Raw genomic sequence first — 16,198 nt, 5'->3', positions numbered from 1 at the left:
TCAGCCCATCTCTTTAACACTCACATTTCTTTAAATAATCAGCATAATATCATTAAGGTCCTAATCTTCTGATCTCATGGAAGATAACTCTAAAGGTACTTCCAAGGTGTGCCCATGCAGCTCACAGAGGATGGTGAAAGTCTGGGCTTTGAATGGAAATTCAAATGGCTTTTCAAGGTTTTCTTGTTGATTCCACAGAGAGTCTGTAGCACTGCAAGACTTAAACCCGACTGAAACCGCATCCAGAAAGGGGACACTTTTCTTATAAGAGTTTGGTGGGAGATTTTAGGAAGGTGAATGCAGAAAAAAGGCAAAGAATTCCCAACCTCTAGGGATGGGGAGAAACTCAGCCTCGTACCACCAACACCAAGGGTAAGGCTCCTGCAAATCTTTTACTTCACAGCAATTAAACGTTGCTGTGGTCCCATCAATGGTCCCATCAATGTGTAAAATGAATTCTTATCGCAGCAGGTATAAAGAGAATTCCAGATTCAACCCACAGCAAGCAGGACTGCAGTGGCCAGTAAGCACATGTATCCCTTAACATTTCAAAGGTACTTTAGATGAAACCCCAAAATACCTCCAACACAGACAAGAGCAAAAGCGACAGTGTTTTGGTAAGGGTAACTATTTAGTTGTTAGAATCACTTTGGGGTTAAACAAACAACTTTTTTCCCCCCCCAAATTTCTGAAAGAGAGTTGAAAATGTACCCGTAGTAGATCTGCTGATGATGGCCTTTCCTGAGGTATTTTCTGTAAGCAGTAATCGACAAATCCCCTGAAGGAGTCTGACCTGTAAATTAAAGTAGAAGTTCAAAATGAAAGATAAGCTTAAGATCTGAAATAGGCACATCCTGACTGCTTTGTCCTCAAGCTCTGGGGCACAAACTGTGCTTCTCCAAAGTTTATGCTGATCCCACCAGCTCTCTCAGCAATCCAACACTGTGGATTCAAACATGGACAAACCATTAACCCCAATCACAAGACGAAAACCAAACAAGAGCTCTGTGTACCAGCCTGTGTTTTCAGCATTACTTCAACTACTTCGAATCAGATGACATTGAAATCTGCAGCATCTCTAGAGAATGGAATGACCCGGCTTGCAGATGCTTCCCACCACTTGCAACACTGACTCAGGAAAGCATCTCGGTGCAAGCTTAGCTCAACAAAACTTCAGGCTGTGTGTGAGTTTGTATTACAGCCTGCAAGAAGAATGCTAATCTTCTGGGTGCCCACTGAACCCAAAAGCAGCAGAAAAGGCACCTGGCTTTATCCTTGGCACAGAGAGCAAACAGGTGACATAAACAGTCTGCAATCAAGAGTACTGATTCTTGCATTGTATTCACAAGTCTCTTCTATTCTGCATGGAAGGATCTGAGTATCAGTGTGGAGATATGAGACCAATTTTGTTGAACCTTGAAAACTGGCCAAAGGACAGATGAGGAGATAAGGAAACTGATGTGGAGCAGCTTTGATAAAATGATCGGCGATGAAATAATGATGCTACTTCAGTGCCTAAAAGTAACAGGGGGAATTTCACACCTCCCCAGGTGCTATTGTTCCCAGCCATCTGCAGAGCCTGCCAAGCATCATTCCATGGCTACATTCCACTCCTGAATCAACAGAGCAGGACATGGACTAATGCCTTCATTCTCAGGCCATCAACAAGACGCTGTTGTATTAAAGCTTCGATTCTGGAACATGAGCCTATAGCACGGGGAGCAGTTACTGGGCACAGAGCTCTGTGGACTTCTGAAATTACTCACCAAAAAAAGAAAAGAAGATATCTAATGACTTCAGTAGCATCTCCCCTTCCTTCCTCCGCATTCCTGCTGCACTACAATGCTAACAGTTCTTCTGTCAGAGCTCTTTTGCAGCTGGAAACGTTGCTGATGCTGAGCTGAGGCTGGCTTAGCGCATCCAAGAATATTTTAATTCCTGCTGCATCTACAGCCCCGTAATTAACACCTCCACACGTTTAGATTGTAGCACAGCCAAAGTGACAGAAGGTCAAAACTGAGCCTGCCTACATGGCAGCATTATGCAGGAACACAGTCAAACCACTCTGCTGCTACAGACGCTTTTCTTGTCAGACTTGAGCCATGCACAGCAAAAATACCAAAACCACTTGGTAATTGCTCTCTTACCATTCGTTTGACTGTAAGGTAGGGGAATCGTTCTGGGCTATGTGATATAAGGCACTCATTGCATTCATGTTGAAGAGCGGAGGCTTCCTTTCAGCTAGAAAGAGAAGAGAAAGGTGTGATAAGGCAGTTTGGAAAGAAAAGGGGAAAGATATGGAAATATGAGCAGAGTACTACTGTTAAATCAATAGCCCATTATTGCTGTCATCACATCTCGGCCAATTATTTTAATCTTCTGGGTTAGCCAGGGACAACCACTCGAGGAAAGCTGTTACTCACTTGTAGATGGGATAATGGAATCCAAAGAACGGGATGCAAATCACAAGGAAGAGTTTCCAATTCATTTTAGGTTAACTGCAACATTCCACACCTGATCTGCTATGGTAAAATCAGCAGGAGCTGCCCAAAAAAGGCCTCAGGCATACAGTGTGCTTAAGAAAAGAGTGGCTGCCCCTTTCCTCTGTCAGTGGCTGCCCCCTGTGAAAGCCAGGCAACCTGCCACATTCACTGCCAGATGTGCCCTTAGATCAGATATGGAATCATGCACAGCTCTCACCTTTATAGTTCTTGACTGAAAAGTTGCACACAAATTCTACTATGAAAACTGAATGCCTGCATAGGGAGCATGGGATCTATTCAGCCACTGGGATCTCCTCCTTGAGGAGCACATGCAGTGTCAATATCCAAACTCAATATGCACCAATTTGCTCTGTACATCTGCTATCCCATCTACCTCTCCTTCAGGCAGTACCCATGTGCACACTCTGCCCCTTGCAGTGCAAACCCTTTCCTTCCCATGCACAGAACCCATTCACATTGATTCACATCCCAAACTTTTAGATGAGACTGAGGATTCATTTATTTCCCAGACTGGGGAAATAACAGGACGAGCTGAAAGCTAACGCAGGCCTCATCTAACACAAACTTCTTAGGACATCGATACCCTTGCCAGAATAGTTGCTCCAACCTTCCCAAAACCACACACACACAAAGGAACAGACGACAGGCCGTAGTTCCCTCTTCTCTGGGAGCAATAATAAAAATAGCAGCACTTTGTTCCATAGCAGAACAGCGGGGGACAAACCATATAAAGCAGGAAGAGATGTTTCTAAGAGCTCAGCAGAAATGCTGCAAGTTTGCTTCTCTCTCATTCCAACTCACTTTTTCACTTGCGTTCATGTTTGGCCACACATTTCTTGTGAGGTGCACTAAACCTCCCTGTACAAACAACTGGCTGGTGACTGTTATGCATCTTCCCACAGCAGCATCTAATCAGTCTATAAGTATTTAGAATTCCTATATAAAAACTGTCTGAAGGTGCAGCAATTTGAAGACAGAATATCACTTCCACTGTTCTTAGCAATGCCTTGAGCTCACGAGTCTGGTATTACTCATGAACACAGCTGCTACTTTCAGCTTTTCCTAACACACAGAGTGAGCACAGGGCAATGAGCTGTGCTTGGCAAACACCTTCAGTCCCTAAGACTGGCCACGTCTTCAATGCTGTGCTCAGGACACACTTGTGCCAGATTCAAGCATCAATCTGAACAACTGAACATTATTCCATCTACTTAAGCCAGGCTCCGTTCAGTAACAACCAGGATTGCTCAGGCTGAGCAAAGTACAAGACTGCAGCCCTCTCATGATCATGACGGTTATTCATTTCAGTTGCAAAGCATTTACTCACCTAACTCTATACACGTGATCCCAAGAGACCAGACATCCACCTTCCCATCATACTGTCCTTCGTCCATAGCCAGGATCACCTCTGGTGCCATCCTACCAACCACAGTGCAAAACACAAAGGTCAGAAGATACAAACAGTGACTCCCAGCACACAGCTTAAAAATGAGATGGCTCCATCAGCTTCAACAGCACAGCCGACCAGAGCTTGAAGAGTCAGCAGGGAGCTGAGTAAAACCACGCTGAAACAAAGCACTGCTTGCCTGCATGAGCTGCTCTTCCAACAGACAGTTTAAGAAAAGAAAATAAATGAGAGGTCAACCTGATCGTTTCACTATTAGCACAAAATGTTGGCACATGGGGAACCAGCCTCAAAGGCCTCAGACCTGCAGGTAGACTGTGGGGGCTGGGGAAGTCGTAAAGCCATCATCTGTACCCACACTAGAGATGGCAGGTTTTCCATTGGCACACCAGAACTTCCCAGCAGGCAGAGGGAGTGTAGCTATGGAATGAACAGGGAAATCCAGAAGCCCAGGATAAAGAGGGGAGAAGAGAGAAAATAAGCAGCAGGCCCAGCCTGCAGGAATTCAGCCTTGCAGGTTTTGTTCTTCAGAAATGAAGCTTCTTGCCAAACAGACTTGTTCAGAGGTTGAGTGATACGTAACCTCCCATCAGGGTATGGGGTGTCTGCCACAAAATAAGTGCAGTATAAAGCTAAGCTGGTTCCCTATGTTAGTTAGGAATGTAAAGCAACTCAAGTGACCCTTAAGCAAGTCTCTTCAAACACAATCCACGCAGCTGTGTGACTTCCAGTCTGCACGCATGGATTAACAGAACTTTCTTTTACTCTATGTGGTTGCCTTAGTTGCATTATATATGGCAAACGTTAACTGTTTTTAAGCCAAAGACATGACAACAGGCAGAACACGAACTGGTGCCATTCTGAAGCACTACACAATCAGTCTCTACTCATGGGTACTGAGAAGGAACCATTTCCTGGACATGGGAATTGTAAACAAAAAGCACTGCTAGATTAACATAGCTGCTGTGCCAGACAGCATTTCCAGATTGTGAAGTGCTGGAAACATAAGAGAGCAGACTTAGAGTGAAACACCTCAGGCTTTACTCACCAGTAAGGCGTTCCTACGAAGGAATTGGCAGGGGAGACTATAGATGCTGACCCAAAATCAGCGAGCTTCACTTGACCTGGTTCTGTTAGAAGAATATTTCCAGCTTTAATGTCCCTTAAAGAAAGGAAAAAGAAAGAAAAAGTACATTTCTGGTTAGAGCAGAACAACCTTCCGAACTCACAGACACAGAGTATGCCACCAACCTGTTCCCAACTAAAACAGCCATTAAAATCATCCCTACAAATATCTGAAGTCTGGGCTTACAGAAAGCTGGAGGGAGATCACACAACCTGACTTGGAATGGAAACCTGACTGCACCCAAAAAGTGCAGTATGGGATGAAGGATGAAGAGATGAGCCATGGCTGCAAAGCTGAGGTTTGAAACAGAGATCAAAGAGATTCACCCTATTCTGCAGATGTGACAGATACCAGGAGGGCTGTTCTTGTTGTTCAAATGCCCTCACATCTGCTACCGTCCTGCAAGTCTCAGATAATTCATGCAGTTCATACTGCAATACTAAAAGCACCGGGTCTCTGCAACACCTTCTACACTGAGAACCTTTCAATCCCTCAGTAAGTGGTTAATGACAAATTAACGGCCCATAAAACAAGAAGATATGAGAATGGAGTTAACCTAAAACACCTGGCAACGGGTCTATGCAAACCTACAGAGGAATAACTTAAGTACCATTCATTCCTTTATAATCCCTGGGATTTCCGGCCTGTTATACCTGCAATACTTATTCTTGCACCCATGAGCTATTAAACAGGGAGAACAATCAGGACACAGTGAAACTCCTTTAAACCCTGGTACAGAACTTCAACAAGAAAGGAGAAGTATGAAGAAGTATGAAGAATTTGCAGGAATGGACCTAAGAAGTACTTCAGAGATGGGGCAGGGACTTGCCTTTTCCTGCATCTCCACCAGGTGTCCCTCCAGACCAGGTCACGATTTGCCTTGCAGGCTGTGGGGCAGGGAAACCAAGGCACCAGCTGCCAGCGTTGGACCCAGCTCACCCATCACCTGCTGCCTTGCCCAGCACTCAGACACCACAGCAGGGGCTGCTCCAGGCACAGCCCCCTGCAGCCGAGCACATCAGCACGGCACTTCTTATGCACAAGTGCATACATGCACAGGGTTCATCAGGAATTGCTTTACTTTAATTTCATGAACTGGCATTCACATCCAGCGTAATAATTTCCTTAATTTCTTTCTACCCCAGCAACGTAGATTTTCTGCCTAACGCCTGCCAGCAGACCAAATAGAAGCTTTTAATGGTCTCGAGCTGCTTCATCCTGCTGACTCCTCACTCACATCGCAGCTCTCATCACTTCCACAGCAACTCCCTGATCCAGAACAGCAGCAGGACTCACAATGAAACAACAACACTAACTGGGATCATGCAGCAGCACTGACAGATGGGTGTAAAAAACTCAGAACTCCTGGAAAATAATACAAGATAGATCTATGAGCTGGCATCAGTGATCAGACAGGAATCCTCCTGTGCACGCTCTTATTTCTCCTAAGGCAGTTTTAGCCTGGCCTTATGCTTTCAGCAGCTGATTTCTGGAAGCACATAGTTTTACTTACTCAATGTCAAAAACTATTCAGATGTTAAGTCTTAGAAGTAGTTTAGCTCTACCACACCAACATAGCTGATGGATTTGCACTGTGTATTTCTTGTCCATGCTCATTGCCAACATTGAGGTGTACCCTTTGTTATCAAGGTCTGCAGAGAAAATTGCTGCCATGGAAGAGAATTAGCACTGGACAATAAGCACATGGAATTACTTCAGAAGGAACTTATCTCTTACCATCCAACAGCTTTCATTTATAAACCTACCCTGGCATTGGGTGCACTGGTAAGCCCACTGAAGGAAACTCTAACAGGGGAACCTTTAACAAAGCTGCTTAGACAGAGCAAAGTGATTTTCAGACTCATCCCATGTAACTGAAAGCAGCTCCAGCAGCAGCATTACCTGTGTATCTTACAGTGAGAGTGCAGGTAGGCCAGCCCCTGCAAGGCACCGTGGGTGATGGCAGCAATCTCCACTTCCTGAAGTGGTTTCTTGTGAACTACAGAAAAAAAAGAAGGAGAAAAATGTAAGAACATCCAGTGTGATCCTGGGAACGTTTCTAAAAAGGAACGCCTCCCATAGCCCACCCCAAGCTATGAGGTGGGCACTGCCTTCATCACACTTATCTCCTGCAGCAGCTTTGAGTCTGCACACATCCTTTGTGAGGATTTCAGTGGTGAAACCACAGTCCTGCCAAGGGGAGCAGTTACTGCTGGCACCAGGTGATGTGTCTGACTACAGCTGGTCAATGTATTTGAAATACAACTTCAGCCCTTAGCAAAGAGAAATTCCCTTTCCAACCCCATCCTTCTTAGCAAAAACACAGAACTGAAGAATACCACAGAGATGCCCCAAAGCATCTTCCATAGATCCCTAAATCAGACCAGTGCGTGCCTTTGACTGACTGCATCTTAGATACAAAATACAAGGCTTGCAAAGACTAACAGTCTTAACAGGCTACAGCTTAGACTCCCATCCCTCTGCAGGTGCTGTGGTCTCAGCTTTGAGGTCATACCCATCTTCTGACTTATGGTCACCTGTAGTTATTCCTAGAAACAGAAAGGCGGGGTTTTTATTACGGGTATTCAGGTAACAGACACTCATCCAGAAGGTGCCAATTACAGCAATCCAGCTGTAAACTTTTATATCTTCATCTTACAACTTATGAATGTGCATGCCATGTATACGGAGCATTGGCCCTATGGGAAAATCTCAGCATGACAAACACAGCCATTCTGGTCCCATTCTTCTCCCACTGTGCTCAGAGGGGGCACCAGAAGAAACAAACCTCAAGACTTCGTACAACTCACCTTCTAGCAAATCAGAGGCTGATCCTAAGCAGTACTCCATAACCAACTGCAAGGGGAAAAAAAGCACGCAATTAAGTAATAGTAAATGGAAGCTCCCCCAAATAAACTGCTGCTATTTGGATGGCTAAGGACCTGCAGGAGCAATTGGAAAGTGAAGTTTCAAGGACCTCTTCTAGCCTCCTAAATATCCATTACTTTTAATTAACCAGAAGCTTCTTTAGATGAAAGAGACAACAGGCAGCAGTGGATGGATACTGCTGCATGCAAAGACACTGCATGCATTGGATGCCTGGTCGCCATGCAGCCTTCTGCCCACCGAGCCCCCCAGTGCCACCCCACTCACCCATGCTGTGTGCTCCTTCAGGTAACAGCCCTTATATTCTATGGTGTTTGGGTGCTTCAGCTGTTGTAGAAACTTGACTTCTTTGATGATATCCTGCCATTTCTAATGAAAACAAAAAGACACGGGTACATTTCCCCACTTAAGCCCCTACATGACCTCATGTACAGCACAACAGGCTGAAAAGCAGCCAGAAGGTAATTTCATGGTGCAAAGATGACAAGAGTTGTAGTTGCAAAAGCATGGCTGTACTGAAGCTGTTTGTATCCCTGCTGCACTATGACTGCCCTAAGACAGGTTAAGCTGGAGAACAAAAAAGGATTTTTCCCCACCTTATTTATTTGCAACACATTTTACTCAAAGGATTGCAACTGTTAAGCACCATGAAGTACTCACATGCCCCAAAGCAGCCAGCAGCTACAGCACGTGCTGCAAGCAGGAGCAGTTGGCTGTATGCTAACAATAGTAAATAAGAGGAGCAATTAACAAACAATAATTGAAGCGAGGCTGATATTCCAAATACTGCGCCTGTGCATTTTGATATTACAAACCTAGAGCAGGTTTTAAGGTCAGCTCTATAATTCACTCGACACCTCAGCAAGTTGTGGTTATGGCTCCTGCAGCCCAGGTGTTATTAATGCACTTATAGAAATAATATACAGAATTATACAGAAATAACCACCCTACAAGCATCCTGAATTCCTGTTTGCTTGTTTAAACGGAGCTACTTGTCAAGATTTGCATGAATTAATCTTCCCTCTACAAACCTTTGTGCCTCCTATGGAAGTGAGCAACAGCTACAGCATTATGAGGCTGCTCTGCTGATTTCACTGACCAGCCTTACAACACAGCTGTATCAGAACTGGCTGCACCACCTTACCTCGTTGGTTTGCTTGCCGCTGTAGGACATCTTCTTGACTGCCACCACCTCATTAGTGTGGGAATTTGTAGCCTACAGCAGGAAAAAGAAATTAAACCATCATTTTTTTTTTCCCTCCTGGTGGAGTGAGCTGTGCCTTTAGCAAACACAGACCTTCTCCCCCTGTATCACATCCTGGCAAGCTCCTGCACTTCAGACACCTGCGTGATGATAAGATTTATGAGACAACTCTTTTATCACTCCTTTCTGGCACTATTTCACTCTCTGCAATCACTGTCCCTCCCCCAGCCCTTACTACACTTGCTGCCTCTCCAGTGCTACACAGACCAAGGTCCAGTATCACAGACTGTAAGCATGCAAAACACAGGTTGGAACTGCTGTAAAAACAGCCTTAGGTTAAAATATTTCCTACAGAAACAAATAAAAAAGCACAACAAAATTCCACCCAAAGCCAACCATGCAAACAGTGACGTTGTCAAACAGGTATTTCAGCTTCCAGTTTTACAGTGCTTCAAACTGGAATTCAACTCAATTAAAAGAAAGCAACCTTCCTTTCACTGCAAATTGCTTCCACTCCAGTGCTGGGTGTGCAGCATAAAGTGGGGAAAAGCCCCAGCCATTCGTATCAATGCAAACCTCATCCAAACAACCACTGTGAAATCAGTTTTAAAACTCAGGACATTGACGTTTCCAACAATAATTGCCAGACCCAAACATCATGGATCCTAATACAAAAACACACCTTCAAACAAGTATGTCAGCGAGCTGATATGCAACTTAGTGCTCAAACAGGTTGAAGGGTTTGTTTTCAGCCCTGAACTGTAGGTCATCTTTGTCACTGCCATCTTGTATTGGGGCAGCACTGGGAAGGCTCAGGAGGACACTGAGCAGAATTGGATGCCTGGCATCTGGTTGTTTTGACGAAGAAATGTCAAAAGAAAATACGGGACACAGATTCTGTTACAGATTTAGCTCTATGTTTAGTATTTTAATATCACAGCCACCAGGTCCCAGTTGTACAATCAATATCATTCAGGCAGAAAAAGCACACTTGTGTGTATCTGTATGACATGGGCACACTGACCAGAGGCTGAGAACTCAACTTTAGAAAGAGCTCTGCTTGTCTGGCACTGCACCACCTCCATTTCTGCACATTAAAGACCAAATGTTTTAAGGCTTTAGTCTTAAGGGAGTTACTGAGATGCTAGTACTCTAACCACTCACAACACTGAGGACAAGAAATCGGTGTCTTAAGCTTAAAATACAATCAAAGCTAAGTGTGGTAACCCCTCATTTCAGCTGCTCAGGAAGACGAGTACTATGCTCCCAAGTGATGCATTAATCAAAGCCATTCCACCATGCATACAGGGACTTCAAAGACAAATGGCACTGGGTGAACCATGAGAGCACAGCGATGACTAAAGGGAGCTGACACACTCAGACTGCTCTGCTCAACAGACGACTCACAGAAAGCTGGAAGCAAGTAACTCCTGGCTAAGAAGTTTCAAGAACCACTCACTGTCCTCATTCAGCACAAGTGTTCCACTCACTCAGATGAGCTCATGCTGGTGTCCTAAGCAAACTTCCAAACATTCCTGTCTGCCACCAACTCCGCATCCCTTCAGGTGAGCATACAACCTCTCATGCCATTAACAACTTGCTGAAAGGTATCACTGCACCATTAAGCTGTTGCCACGTTCTCTCAGTTGTGGATGGAGTTGTTGCTGTAAGAAGCATTTCTTTCTAGCAACAAAAGCAATGCTCAGTTAACTCTCCAAGCCTTGGCAATAACACACCGGACAGCCAAAATCACTTGCTAGTGTCTCCAGAGTTACAGTCCTTCCCAAGTCCTTCATTTGCTTTATTTGACTATTTGCCATTTTCTGAATGGCAAAACTTGAGCCATTTGAGCATCACTGCTTTCTTTCTTTATTTTATTAGGCTTGGCAGGAATATTCCTCTCCTCCCAGTTTCTTGGTAGGAAAAAAGGCTCCTCATCACTTTGTTCAAATACAAACTCACGGTACTCAAGTAGGCTTGAAAAGTCCATGTCAGATGCTTTGTAGCCCAACTTGCCCATGGTATTTAGTTCTGTCAGAGAAGCAGCACTGAACTGCATAAAGGCCCCACAGTATTTGGAAACATTACATAACCATCAACCAGGGAGGCAGCGAACCCAACTCTCCAAACACAGAGCTGCTAAAGTCTATAGGAGTGGAGGAAGAGCAGTTCTGGGGGGACCACAGAAGTCTCCTACTGAACCATAGTGAGATTCCTCTTGTAAGGCAGCCTGGCAGATTAGATCTCTGCTGCTCCTCACTCTCTTTCCCTGGAAGCATGAGGAGCTGAATGACGGAGAAGGCAACTTCACTGCTCCAGCACTGCAATAAAGCACATCGTGGATCCCTCTCCTCATCTGTGACATGCAGTGCATAGGAACCTCCCTACTCCTATCTCTTCTTACAGAGTGGATCAGCACACCTTGTAAATTTTACAACCTCACCCCTCTTAGCACGCAGTGCACTTAATATTACACTACCACCTTCCTGTCACTTCACCCAACAACTACAAGCATCTGTCCCACTGCTGAAGACCCCCAGAACAGAAAACCCCTTTGGTTCCACCAACACCTCCATTGCTGCACAAAACTACTACCAGAGAGCAGCACAACTTCCAGCCTTGTGGGCACTTACCGAAATGCATTAACGTCTGATACTCGGAAGTTTCAGTTGTGGTGCACTTGATCTTCTGGAGTGTCAGGACATGCTACTAAGCAACTGTAATTTGTGTTTGACCTATTTTTTGATACTGAATTCTATTTAATTTTCACTGATAAGGGCTGGATTTAGAATTACTTCCAAGTCCGGTATCTTGCATTTGGCTTTCTTTCACTCTAAGTGTAAAAGCACTGTTCTTCTCACCTTCCAGATTAAATTCTCTTGACTATCAATCAAAACAGTACCTGCTTCCCTCTTGAATTCCCTCTTTTCATAAGACTTTCCCTTTGCTTTTGCTATTGAAAGCATCTGCTATTGAAGATAGCATGGTAGGCAATAAACATAAAGAAAATGAGGATGACAAAGCAAGATGGAATTTCAAAGACGTCTTTAACTCCTGAATTATCAAAACAGCAGAGAAATCACTCAGGAAGCCTAAAAGTAATTTGATGCTACCGCCACAAAATCCTTACTCAAACAGCAACAAAACCAATTCATTCACAGAAGTAGCTTCCAACTCTGAAAGCATTTTGAACCATTAATTCACTAGATATGTTTATTTGCAATGATTTACAAGCAGCACGTCCTGAAATTCCAGTTTGACCATTTTCAACTGCCTTGATTCAGCTTTCAGCATCTGACAGCAGCAGACACCATACACACAACCCGTACGGCTGGATGTGTTGTGACTACAGTCAGCTGCTACTCTCAATACAGCTGCAACAGCAAAGAGCTCAGGAGTGCTCTGGAGACAAACAAGCTCATGCACACAAAGCACTACGAGCTGAAAGGATGCTCCTTAAAAACCACAGCATGGTTTTATCTTCCAAAATGGAGAAGATAGGAAGTAGGGAATGATACTTACAAAGTAAACCGCTCCGAAACTTCCATGCCCGATTTCATGTAAACCCACAAATATTTCTTCAGGATCATCTTTGTAGAACAGGTCAGCTATTTCTGGGTCCTTTGGCACCCCTTTGCGCATGTTGAACGGGATTATGAACAAGTTGGAGCCTTCAGTTCCCAATCAGTTTCTTCCTTCATCGACAACGTAGTCTGTAGACACCATTCAGCACCTGGTGAAAAAGTTCATCTTCAATCTCTTTCCTTCACACGTGTTTCTATGACAGCAAAACAAGAGGAAGCACTTTCAGGAGCAACAGACTCCACTATCGTTTCCTTCAGCAAATTCTTTTCAATTATTAGGCCAATTTAGATGGAGAGATTAAAACGCATTCAGAGCACAACGGCTCTATCTCAAACAGGAAGCAAGGGTTACGGTTACACTAAAGTCCACTTGAAGACAAAAGTCCTGTTGCCACGCACAACATCCTGTGACACAACTTGCTTATTCTTCACGCTGCTCTCCTAACGTGTCACTTTTCAGACTATCACTATTGTTCCTCCTGCTTTTCTCTGCTGGTTGTTTGCTTTGTTTCTCTACTCCCACTTGCCAGCTGGTGCTAAAAGAACAGTTAGCTTCTATTCCACAGAAACACTTCACAATCATGTGAATGTGGGGTTTTGTTTTGTGTTAAATGGATATTATTTTAAGTTTTCGGTGCTCCAAGGCAGCCAGTGCTATTGGCTTTTGTAACGAGTGCCAGAACTCCCATCACAGATCTGCTCTTGAAAGCTCCTGGACTCCATCCTGCAAGGCAGGTATTTACTCCTTTAGCACCTTCTTTAGCACAAGCATGTAATCAGAACCACGGAGCTGGGCCGTGCTTAAATGAAGGTTTTCAACGTTAAACCTGCAAAAAGCAAAACACTACAAAGTTTATCATTAAAGCACTCTGAAAAATCTGCACTGGTTTCTTGCTGTTGGTGGACAGAGGAACGACAGAGGCCTCTGCTCAGCTCTGGCCTTCTAAAGCCCAGCAGATAAACTACAGCTGAGTCAACTGCAGCAGCTCCTAACAGCAGAACAGAGCAAATCTCAAAGCTCTGCTTCCCCACATGCAGCTCAGCACCTGGTTATTGATACCACATTTAGTGCATCAACAAAAACCCTTGTGAAAAGAAACATGAGAGTGCCCTGCCTACTTTACATCATAGATCAGCATAATATTTGAAGAAAGACCAGCTGAAATACAGCAACCAGGTTAAATTAAAATACATGTTAAAGGCACTGAAAGATTTCAAACTGCAAACACCACCCAGGATGAAAGCAGAGCATAATTTTGGTCTGAGGCTGAGACGTTCCCCTTGGCTCAGGATGACAAGTAATGGAGCAACAAGCACAGCCAACTGCAGCTCATTAGAGGTGCTCAGAGCGCTCTGCTGAAGCATACCTGGGTAACTGTGGCACAAAGCATGCTCTGCAGCTCAGATTCCTTCCAGCAGCATTGATGTGTGCTCCCGTCTCCCCAAATCCTGTGCACTCCCAATATTCTGCAAAGGAAAGCAAATATCGGCGTTTAAAAGGAAATATTTAAAACCAGTAGCTCATTTGAATGCATGAAAACGTGGCATCTAGGAAAGGACATCAGCTACGAAGGGATCATCTGAAAGTGCAGTAAAAGGGGAACTAAAAGGGACCAGCACCACCCATAAACACAATCATCCCTCTTTAGGAGAAGAGGCTCTATTCTTGTGCTCCATGATATCTGACATGTTTGTATATCAAAGGGCAGGACGCAGGAAATGAGATCAAGTGCCAAATCCTTTGATTTTTATAAAGGCTCTTGAGCTTGTTTGGAAGTCTGTTCTCAGAGCACGCTTTTCAGATGGCCTCCAGAAAGGACTAAGCTCATAAAGATGAGGTTAGCATTGAACTCAGTGCGCTACACCTGACAACACACAAAACCTTGAGGTCCCAGACACTGACATATCAGACACCAGTGGATTCCACCAGCAAGAGAATGAGCAAAGCCAAAGAACAAAATAGAACAAAAAGAGGGCAGAGCCAAAGCTCCCATCAGGGCCAGACCACTCACAGCAGAGGACACAACCATGTGCAGCAACACCCAACCAGCCACCCTCTGGGTCAGATCAAACACTTGCCCTCAGATACCTACAGCCTTCTCACCGTATGTGAATACTTACCTGAAGTAGTGATAAGCAAACTAATGCACCTTCTTGTTTATGAGGAAATAACATCTGCACAGGAGACCTCCTGCTTGTCATTACATTCCCAAAGCCACCGTTTCTACCCACTGTTCTCAATGATGGAGCATTGCTACTGAGCTGTTTTAAAGTTCCTCAAGGAGCTTCAGCAAAAGGATCTGCAATGTTTCAGCCAGTCAGTGATACCTTCCTTTGAATTCCTGCTATCTACCAGGGATAAACTAATGACAGAAGGCAGATGAACAAAATGATTATTCATCCCCAGCTGACTGGCCTCACCCAGAGGTGCTATATTTACCACATACCTGCACACAGGGCAAAGAATGCAGTATTTCAGGTCTGGCACTCTTCAGCCCGGTGAAAAATCCATTTGGCTTTAGAACAACAGAAAACAAACTGAGGCAGAAAAGCATTTATCCATCTCTAGCCAAAGGAACAGTGCCATAAACAAAACCAGCGCAGCTCTAACACTCAAGAGTAAATTAGGATTTAAAATGTCACGACTAAAGCATCGAATCATTGAGGCTGCAGAAGACCTCGAAGACCACCAAGTCCAACCCCAACCCATCCCCATTATGCCAACACCTAAAGCTAAGCTCTAGGCTGAATGCCATTCTGACTGGGACAGATGCACACGGTGAGGCTGCGTGATGTGCAAACCTTGTTAGCAGGACTATGAATTTCCAGTAACAGCCAACAGCAAAGCCTGGGATGCAAAGTGCTTCCAAGAGCAAACAGTGCTGGGGATGGGCATGGGTACAGGTCAGGAAAGATACAAATCACAGAGTCAGTGGTAAGCTGGCAAAGCAGCAAATCCTTCATATTAAAACTCCCTTCTAGACATGGAAAGATTAAAGGCAAGACAGTTTAAATAGTGCCTGGCTTAATTCTTCAGGGCATTATGGCAGCTGAATGTCATGAACAGAAATTACTCAAGTTCAAGGTTTTGTCCAATTAAGCATGTTGTTTTCGGTTGCTGAGCTACTTATTTAATGCATCTAGAAACAATTTCTATTGTAAGCCTGATTCCTACTCCTCATCTTTCCAAAGGCACATGGGAATCTGCCTTTGAGACTGCATGTTCCAAAGCCTTCAAATGAAAATAGCATTAGTCATATGGGCGATGACTTATGGATGTGACAGGTGACTCAAGATTTTCTGACAGTGTGTGAGCAGCGCCGGGGTCAGATGAGGCCACTTGGCAATGCCTCCAACTGCCTACCTCCAAATTGCAGCTCTCAGTCACCAGCTGGTGGAATGCTCAGCCTTTGGGGACACACTGCTCATGCTCTGCTTCTGGAATGCTGCACAGAGCTGGAGAGGCAGGAGGAACCAGAGAGTAAATGC

General features: G+C 44.5%; 1 protein-coding gene across 4 annotated transcripts in view; it reads right to left on the bottom strand.

Moving 5' to 3' along the window:
* The window catches only part of TAOK3 (TAO kinase 3), a 61,404-nt gene that overhangs the window by 25,705 nt on the left and 19,501 nt on the right, over positions 1-16,198 (bottom strand). For 2 of the 4 annotated variants that reach the window (XM_015878006.2, XM_015878003.2), the window contains exons 2-11: positions 14,077-14,176; positions 12,648-12,858; positions 9,066-9,137; positions 8,189-8,290; positions 7,846-7,891; positions 6,938-7,034; positions 4,958-5,071; positions 3,832-3,923; positions 2,148-2,241; positions 712-793 (exon numbers count right to left, since the gene is read on the bottom strand). In XM_015878006.2, the coding sequence (XP_015733492.1) occupies positions 712-793; positions 2,148-2,241; positions 3,832-3,923; positions 4,958-5,071; positions 6,938-7,034; positions 7,846-7,891; positions 8,189-8,290; positions 9,066-9,137; positions 12,648-12,767 (819 nt within the window). In that variant the 5' untranslated portion in view covers positions 12,768-12,858; positions 14,077-14,176. Of the gene's footprint in view, positions 1-711; positions 794-2,147; positions 2,242-3,831; positions 3,924-4,957; positions 5,072-6,937; positions 7,035-7,845; positions 7,892-8,188; positions 8,291-9,065; positions 9,138-12,647; positions 12,904-14,076; positions 14,177-16,198 lie in introns of those variants that run through there. The other 2 variants (XM_015878004.2, XM_015878005.2) reach the window with 2 other exon arrangements.

Source organism: Coturnix japonica, chromosome 15 (assembly GCF_001577835.2).
Source record: "Coturnix japonica isolate 7356 chromosome 15, Coturnix japonica 2.1, whole genome shotgun sequence".
Classification (NCBI taxonomy): domain Eukaryota; kingdom Metazoa; phylum Chordata; class Aves; order Galliformes; family Phasianidae; genus Coturnix; species Coturnix japonica.
This window is presented reverse-complemented; position numbering and strand designations above follow the sequence as displayed.